This window comes from Peromyscus eremicus, chromosome 13 (genome assembly GCF_949786415.1).
Source record: "Peromyscus eremicus chromosome 13, PerEre_H2_v1, whole genome shotgun sequence".
Lineage (NCBI taxonomy): Eukaryota > Metazoa > Chordata > Mammalia > Rodentia > Cricetidae > Peromyscus > Peromyscus eremicus.
In genome coordinates this window covers 39,268,702-39,278,007 of record NC_081429.1, presented here as the reverse complement: position 1 = coordinate 39,278,007, position 9,306 = coordinate 39,268,702, and the positions used below count along the sequence as shown (strand labels likewise).

The 9,306-nt window shown below is 43.6% G+C and overlaps 1 protein-coding gene across 8 annotated transcripts in view; it reads right to left on the bottom strand.

The window, feature by feature from the left end:
- Positions 1 to 7,236: 7,236 nt before the first annotated feature.
- Positions 7,237 to 9,306, bottom strand: part of Mreg (melanoregulin) — a 68,781-nt gene continuing 66,711 nt past the window's right edge. For all 8 annotated transcript variants that reach the window (XM_059278162.1, XM_059278158.1, XM_059278157.1 and 5 more), the window contains one exon: positions 7,237 to 9,096. In XM_059278162.1, coding sequence (XP_059134145.1) covers positions 8,962 to 9,096 — 135 coding nt within the window. In that variant the 3' untranslated portion in view covers positions 7,237 to 8,961. The remainder of the gene's footprint in view (positions 9,097 to 9,306) is intronic.

Genomic DNA, 9,306 nt, shown 5'->3' with positions numbered 1-9,306 from the left:
GCTAGAGAGTTGGCTCAGTGGTTAAGAGCACTGACTGCTCTTGCAGAGAACCCGGTTCCCGGCACCCACATGGTGCCTCACAACCACCAGTAACTCCGGTTCCACATGATCCGTTATCCTCTTCTGATGCTCTTGGGCTTATGCGTGCATGTAGTGTACATACATACACTCAGGCACGCACACACACATAAAACAAAAAGAGTAACTTTTAGAACAAAAAATTATTGAAAAAAAGTGATGAGCTATACAGATCTGTGCTTCCTTGATCTATTTTAAATGTCATAACTTTATTCTGTATTTACAATCATGTTCCCTCTAAATTCAGTCTTAACAAATACTTAGAATACAGAATAGAAATGATAGCAAGTCAACCCCATTTAACTACAATGCAATCAAAGAATGAGACACAAGCCAAGACTCAGTTCTTCATGAGCCAATGATCCAAAACCGTACATTAAGTAATCTGAAAACTGGGAATCCAAGTATCCATTTGCAATGTGTCAAACAGAAGATAAAGGGGTACCCTGGAAGTTAATAACTTTCATTGGAACATTATACAGAGGAAAAAAAACAGCATCTGGCCACTTTCATTCTGTACAAGGAAGTCATTTGCAAAGTACGATATTATACTGCTTTCCAGGCAGTGTATTCAAATTCAGTCACTTCCTTATGACATCACTAATGGAAAGTGATCTAAGGAAGTGAATGAACACATTAATCCAATGGGAAGTAAGCCAAGTTTATGTCATGATCCATTTGTGATCACTAAGCAGATCAATAAGTTTCTGCTGCTGCCAATGCAAAACTTCCCAAAATGACTGCCTTTTAAAAGATAATGTCTTGCCGGGCGGTGGTGGCGCATGTCTTAAATCCCAGCACTCGAGAGGCAGAGGCAGGTGGATCTCTGGGATATTCCAGGCCAGCCTGGTCTATAGAGCAAGTTCCAGGACAGACAGAACTGTTTATTTCTCAACTAAAGAAAGGATGTTCATTGTGAAGACCATTTCACTATAGCAGAGGAAGAGGAGGAGCAAAAGGAGGAGGGAGAAGGAGGAGGAGGAGGAGGAGGGAGAAGGAGGAGGAGGAGGAGGGAGAAGAAGGAGGAGGAGAAGAAGAAGAAGAAGAAGAAGAAGAAGAAGAAGAAGAAGAAGAAGAAGAAGAAGAAGAAGAAGAAGAAGAAAGAAGTGTAGCTATTGTTTTCCTGCCTGGCCCACCTCAGGACAAATCTCTCTCACCTGCCAGACCTACAGCCGCTCAAACCCGACCAAGTAAACGCAGAGACTTATATTGGTTACAAACTGTATGGCCATGGCAGGCTTCTTGCTAACTGTTCTTACAGCTTAAATTAATCCATTTCTATAAATCTATACCTTGCCACGTGGCTTGTGGCTTACTGGTACTTTACATCTTCCTTGTACTGACGGCGGCTGGCAGTGTCTCCCTACCCAGCTTCCTGTTCTCTCAATTCTCCTCTCTATTAGTCCCGCCTATACTTTCTGCCTGGCCACTGGCCAATCAGTGATTTATTTATTGACCAATCAGCAACACATTTGACATACAGACCATCCCACAGCAAAGAAGAATCTCAACTTTAAAAAGGTTAAAATAGTATTTATAACCATGAACCTTAGTTATCAACTTACGTAGATCTGGACTCAACTAAGAGACAAGCCTCTGGACACACCTGGGAAGGATTTTCTGAATTATATTAACTGAAATGGGAAGACCCACCTTGAATGTGAGCAGTGCCTTCCAGTGTCAGCCTAGACAGAACAGAATCCAAGGGGAAGGGGTTTTGGTTTTTTGCCTGCTTGCTTTCATGTGCCGTCAAGTTCGTCTTCTCTATTAGCATCTTGCTGCCAAGTTCATCTACTGTGCTGCTGCTGCCACCACTGCCGCCACTCTTCACTGACATCAGAACTGTCCAGGGTACTTTTATTTTGACACAAGCTAAAGTCATCTGAAAGGAGGGAACCTTAACTAAAAAAATGTCCCTCTAAGATCAGGCTGTAGACAAGCCTGTAGGACATTTTCTTAATGAACGATTGGTGAAGGGCCCAGCCCACTGTGGGTCTTGCATGCTATAAGAAAACAGGCTGAACAAGCAAGGGGGAGCAAACCAGTAAGCAGCACCCCTCCATGGCCTCTGCATCAGCTCCTGCCTCCAGGCTCCTACCCTGTTTGAGTTCCTGTCCTGACCTCCTTTGGTGATGAACAGCGATGTGAAAATGTAAACCAAATCAACCCTTTCCCCCTCAAATTGCTTTTGGTCACAGTGTTTCATCCCAGCAACAGTAACCCTAACTAGGACAAGAACCCAGCTTGTTCAGCCTTCTGACAAGGACTGAAGACCAATTACTCTCCAGAAATCCACCCAGCCTTCAGGGCCAAATTGGGACTGCTGAGGTCAAGCCTTGTGGACCAAGCAGCTACTGGGTCCTCAGGCTCTCTAATGTAAAGACAGTCATTCTTTTTTTTTTTTTTTTTTTTTTGGTTTTTCGAGACAGGGTTTCTCTGTGTAGCTTTGCGCCTTTCCTGGGACTCACTTGGTAACCCAGGCTGGCCTCGAACTCACAGAGATCCGCCTGGCTCTGCCTCCCGAGTAAGACAGTCATTCTTAAATTACTGAGACCATATCACGTAAGACAACCTAATAAATCCCCTTTAGATAGACAGACAGACAGACAGATAGATCGATAGGCTCAATTGTTCTGGTCCTCTAGAGAGCCCTAATACACATCCTAATACAAGACATTCAAAACCTGATTCAGTGAAATACTATGTATTTCAATAGATGCATTTTAGTAAAGCTGGGATCCTTACACTAAAGCAAATGCAGAGTCACGTAAATGTGATATCTGCAAGTGACGGCGTGGGGACTGCGGTGGCTTGAATGGGAGTGGCCCCCATAGACTCATAGATTTGAATGCTTGCTCATTAGGAATTGGTGAGACTTGACGGGGATCAGGAGGTGTGGCCTTGTTGAAGGAAGTGTGTCACTGGGGGTGGACTTTGGGGTTTCGAATGCTCAAGCCAGGCCCAGCGTCTCTCTCTTCCTGCTGCCTGATGATCCGGATGTAGAACTCTCAGAAATCTCCTCTCCAGCACCACGTCTGCCTGTGTGCCACCATGCTTCCTGCCACGACCATAACGAACTAAACCTCTGAAACTGTAAACCAGCCCCAATTAAATGTTGTCCTTTATAAGAGTTACTGAGGCCATGGTGTGTCTTCACAGCAATCCAGCATTGACTAAGACAAGTACCATTGTTAAGTCTCGAACCCTGGGGACAAATGGCTAAGATGCCTATTTAACATACCAAAGCAGACCTGGCCACCAGGTTCTCCCAGCATCCCTACCTGTTACCAGGTATGGCCGGCATTCCCACTAACCTGAACTCTCCAGCCTAGGGGCTGGGGTGCCCTTCCTCCAGAGTCTCTTCCCCACATAATCCTGATGTTTTGGTTACCCACCCCTTTTTACCTTTTGTCCTCTTGGCTGCTGACCCGGTTCCCCTCTCTCCTCCCCCTTCCCCTCCCCCTCACATGGCTCAGGGTTATGTCCACTCTGGACTCTCCCAGACGTCTCTGCCTCTGGCTATGCTCTCCCTTTTATCTACAATAAACTTTCTCCTCTACCATACTTAAAAGCAGCCATGTCCTTCCTTTTTTATTTCTTTTCTTTTTTTTTTTTTCCATTCAACTATGTTGGTAATATTGTCATAACTGGATTCCCTGGAGAAGAGATTCTGAAATGGAGACTGACTGACATGAAAGATGTTTATTAGCAAATAATTATGTGGAGAGATAGGGAAAACAAGGTCCCGGGAGGGGGACACTTTATTGAGATTAGACACAGCAAAGGCCTCAGCCGATTTAATGGGAAGCTCTGGAGTTTAGCTAACCCTTTCTACCCCCGCGTTAGTGAAGTAGTTGATAGATGTAGGATGGCCCCTGGGAGGCAGGATATCTGCTTCTGTGGTGAAACACCATGGTCAAAAAGCAAGTTGGAGAAGAAAGGGTTTATCCAGCTTACACTTCCACAGTACTGCTCATCATCAAAGGAAGTCAGGACAGGAACTCAGGCAGGAAGGGATCCCGGAGGCAGGAGTTGATGATGCAGAGGCCATGGAGGGGTGCTGCTTACAGGTTTGCTCATCAGGACTTGCTCAACCTGCTTTACTATAGAACTCAGGACTCAGGGCTGGAGAGATGGCTCAGAGGTTAAGAGCACTGGCTGCTCTTCCAGAGGATCTGAGTTCAATTCTCAGCAACCACATGGTGGCTCACAATGAGATATGGTGCCCTCTTATGGTGTGCAGGTAGAATACTGTGTACATGTGTACTTAATAAATAAATTAATTAGTTAATATTTAAAAAAAAAAAAAAAAGAGCTCAGGACTCAGCCCAGGGATGCCACCACCCATTAACAGGCTGGGCCATTCCCCACCGAATTAAGAAAATGTCCTACAGCCAGATCTTATGGAGGCATTTTCTCAGTTGAGGTTCCCTCCTTTCAGATAACTCGAGCTTGTGTCAAGTTGACATCAATAAACATGGGCAAGGCAGCTAATACCAGCTGGCAGCAATCTCATCTGAGGGGTCAAACTGCAGTACTGCTGGCAGCTAAAGGACCAAGAAACATCATCACAAAGACCCGAGCTGAGCAGTGGTGCTCATTCTTTGCCCAGCCCTGTACACTCCTCAGATCCACTTGCTTTTGACGGTCAACTCTAGGGGCATCTCCTCCAAGAGTCTGGTACCTATATTTTCTCAAGGAAATTGCAAGAAGAATTAATAGAACATTACACAACCCCACTGTTACAGTGGTATCCAGATCTTTCCTCTAGATTCTTTAAAAAAAAAAAAAAAAAAAACTTTTCATTGTGCATGTGTAGATATGGACATATGTGAGCATGGGTGACCACAGAATCACAGAACCCGGCGGGGTGTGTGTGTGTGTGTGTGTGTGTGTGTGTGTGTGTATTCTTTGCAGCTGGAATTATAGGTTATAGGTGTTTGTGAACCACCCAACATGGGCCCTAAGAATTGCAGTCAGGTCCTCTGCTATAGCAAACAGCATTTTTTTTTTTAAGTTTTATTTATTACGTATACAGTGCTCTGTCTGCATGTGTGCCTGCCCACCAGAAGAGGGCACTAGATCTTATTAGAGATGGTCATGAGCCACCATGTGGTTGCTGGGAATTGAACTCAGGACCTCTGGAAGAACAGCCAGTGCCCTTAACCTCTGAGCCATCTCTCCAGCCCTGTCATCCAGATTCTTAACCAGCACTTTACAGAATTGTCAAGGACACTGAAAGCAAGGAGAGTCTAAGAAACTGTCATGTGATGGGAATGTCGTTCTGTATGCTGTGAATGTGTGTTGATAAATAAAATGCTTATTGGCCAATAGCCAGGCAGGAAGTATAGGTGGGGCAAGCAGACAAGGAGAATTCTGGGAAGAGAAAGAGCTGAGTCAGGAGTCAGACACACAGGAAGCAAGATGACAAGGCAGAACTGAAAAAAGGTACCAAGCCACGTAGCTAAACAGACAAGAATTATGGGTTAATTTAAGTGTAAGTACCAGTCAGTAATAAGCCTGAGCTAACGGCTGAACAGTTATAAAAAAATATAAGCCTGTGTGTTTATTTGGGTCCGAGCAGCTGTGGGACTGGCAGGTGAGAAAGATTTGTCCTGACTATGGGCCAGGTGGGACACAGGAAAACCTCCAGCTACAGTCACAACCAAGTGGAGTCTGAGTCACAACAACCAAATTAAATGCTATCTGGTGGCCTAGATGGGGTCCTGGAACAAAAACATGTTAGGTGAAAAACTCAAAACATCTGACTAAGCTATGGACTTCGGTAAGGACTTTCATGAGTAAGTCTGCTGGGGCTGGAAAGATGGCTCAGTGGTTAAGGAGCAATGGTGCTTTTGCAGAGGACCAGGGTTCAGTTCCCAGCAGCCACGTGGCAGCTCACAACTGTCTGTAACTCCAAGTTTGGAGGATCTGGCGCCCTCTTCGGCCTTCCTCGGGGACCAGGTGTGCATATAATGATGGACTTACATACAGACAGGCCAAACACCCACACACATTTTTTTAATAAGATAAATAAATCTTTAAAAAGTAATGTCTGCCATCTCCCTAGGGTAGAATAGTAATTTTAGTTTACAGTCTTGGCCAGTGGATGGGGAATTTTCAGGATTTTCTATGTGTCTTTCTCATTAAGATAATTCTTCATCTACCAGTGAAGACACAAGCATGTTCAGCCCAATTGTTTATTCTGGATGTGGGGAGATGCCAAGGAAGTAGATTATGAATTCAGTGTTAGTAAGTCCCAGGGGAGAATCCATGTGCCACCTCTCAGATATTCCCATCTGAACAAGGAGGTGACGACTACTCACTAATCCCCGAGATCAAGGTAACCCTGACCTTGGAGCTCATGGTCCTTTGAGTGTGTGTGGATATTCTCTTTCTTCCATATAAACAATCACAGGGAATTAATGCCAGAATGAACAGCAATAGCATCATAAATCCTTCTTTTTTTTGGGGGGGGTCCACCCTGTCTTTTGGTCAATAGTTTATGAGCTTGAAAAGTAACCAAATTCAGCTGGGCAGTGGTAGCGCACACCTTTGATCCCAGCGCTCGGGAGGCAGGGCAGGCAGATCTCTGTGAGTTCAAAGCCAGCCTGGTCTACATAGGGAGTTCCAGGACATCCAAGGCTACACAGAGAAACCCTGTTCTCCAAAAACAAACAAAACAAACAAAAACAGAAAATATAATACTTTACTGTCCTGTCAAATACCATTGATGAAATATGAACTTGAGTATTTGTCTTACTAGCTACAGGGATTTTTCCCTGATGCCCAGTAGAATAAATAATTTTAATATAAAAATGTGTTCCCATCTACCACTTAAAACCACCCAGCACACACAGATGAATCTTTGAGAAGTTCTGAAGTGGCCCACAAGGGGATGATGATTGAAGTAGGAGAGCCCTGTGGCCTCCCAACACATCTGCGGACCCTGGTCCTGATGAGAACGCTGTGATTTCTGAAGTGTCCACTTGAGTCAGTCCGAGCCTCTCATACACTGCAGTGTCTACTCAGCACAAATCCACTCCCTGATTCAGCGGGGAAAGAGGTCTCTCAGCATCTTTGCCCTTTAACTTATGGGACCATAGAAGGAACACCAGAAGCCCTTCTCATTCGTCAGAAATATAACACACATTCAACTCGGAAGCACACGTAGACGTCTTTTAATTCCTTGGAGAAACATTTCTGAGTAATTTTATGTATTTTAATTACCACAGAGATAATCCTTACGTGTTCATTACCAAAAATAAGAAGTATGGTAATAGTTTACAATCCACAGACACAGTCAAACTCATCTATTTTGACATCAAAAAAGACAAAAGACAAAACAAATTCTGAGTACAGATATTAAAACAATACAATGTTCCCAGATTTCTTTTGTGTATTTTATTGCTTATTTTCTAAAAGCCCACAGAAGTGAGTGAAAATTTCCAAGGGGCCAATCTCAAACAACATGAGGCAGAGATTAAGCACTAAATATTAAAAAAATAAAACTTTCAGCTTACTTAATAAACTAGGAAGATTTCTCTGGGAACGAATCTGTTAAATTGGTCTACAATGCATCAATGAACAGAGGACATGTATTTCCTAGTAAATATTTTAAACATTCAGTACACAAGCCAGAAATCCTTCCCAGGATATAAAATTTTTCAAGTCACAACCTCACGAACAGACTTTGTTTTCAACCTGAAGTTAGAAGTGCAAAATCATTAAAAAATAAAAATATTCCTATTGTTCTCAGTAGTCTACTGATAAATCCTATAAGTCTTTAAAGGCTTTTCAACAAAACAAACCACGAACTCTTGGCAAGCTCCATTTTGAAAATCATGTTCAGACCGATGGAAGACCCACAGGTGACCTCTGTCAATACGTCACAGCCTGCATATCTACAAATGTGCACCCCAAGGTCCCTCAGCAGGTACCACCCTCAGCTGATAAGCAGGAAACAGGTTCAAGACAGGAAATGGAGGCCAAACATTCCAGTCTATAGATGCTATTCATAAAACGCCAAGGGCTTTTGGACTAGAAATGGGCAACACGTAAAAAAAAATGAGGTCATTGGGTAACATCGAGGCTGGGGATTAACGTTGAGGGTTTAGGATGCCTGTGTCACAAATGAAGACATTTACGTGTCAATACACATTTCTATTGCCTGACCCACCTATGCTTCTAAACAACCATGCCTCTTGCTCAAAACAGTGTCTGAGCTGCTACAGGTGTTTCCAAATCAATGAGAGGCCACACAAGGCCTAGAATTTTATGAAATTTGGGGCATTCTGTCTAGTATTACATTTAATAATGATTACTTTCAAAACTGGTGAAGTAATAAAGGGCTCAGTTACATGTTTCTCTATTAGTCATACTATTTTGTTGATTAGAAAACACCAGTCCTCCACAGGATGAATGACTGTAGCTTATATAACAAAGGAGGCGATGAGTTCTTGGAATCCGACTATCCTTGAAAAACTACCCACCTCCTTTAATCCCAGCACTCGGGAGGCAGAGGCAGGCGTATCTCTGTGAGTTCGAGGCCAGCCTGGTCTACAGAGTGAGTTCCGGGACAGGCACCAAAACTACACAGAGAAACCCTGTCTCAAAGAAAAAAAAAGAAAGAAAGAAAAAAGAAAAGAACATCTATCCACCGGCCGACTCTTTAACTTCATTTCTCAGTGCAGTTGCCAGGTGTTTTAATGTAACCTTCTTAGGCTAAGGTCCTGAGGAAGACACTACGTTCTGTAGGATTCAGAATCGTGTTTGAGTGTAGAAAGCCGTCTCCTGGCTCATCTGCAACCACGGGCAGTGGTCCGACTTTGGTAAATTACTATGTCATGGTGACAGAACTCTGTCCCTCTTCCAGGCCAGCCTTCAGGGGCTTGGAAATGGAAGGTAGTGAAGTTTTTTCTGGCCATCGACCAGGCAAGGGACCCCAGGCTTCTTGGGGTAAGTTCGGCTAGCAATTTTAAAGAACTCTTCGGCGGCATCAAGAGCAATGAGACGGTCCTGCAGTTAGAAAAAAAGACAAAAGAAAGAGAAAGAAGCTTACTTACCAAGTTGGAAACAGGGCTATACGGATGAGAAAATTTAACAAAAAATAAAGCCTGCCCTTGAAATGATACCAAACAAGTAAAACATTCATTAAAAATCTCAAGACTCGGAGGCTTACCTTACCCCTTTATGTACATTACCCAAGAGATGTTTCCGACAGTAATT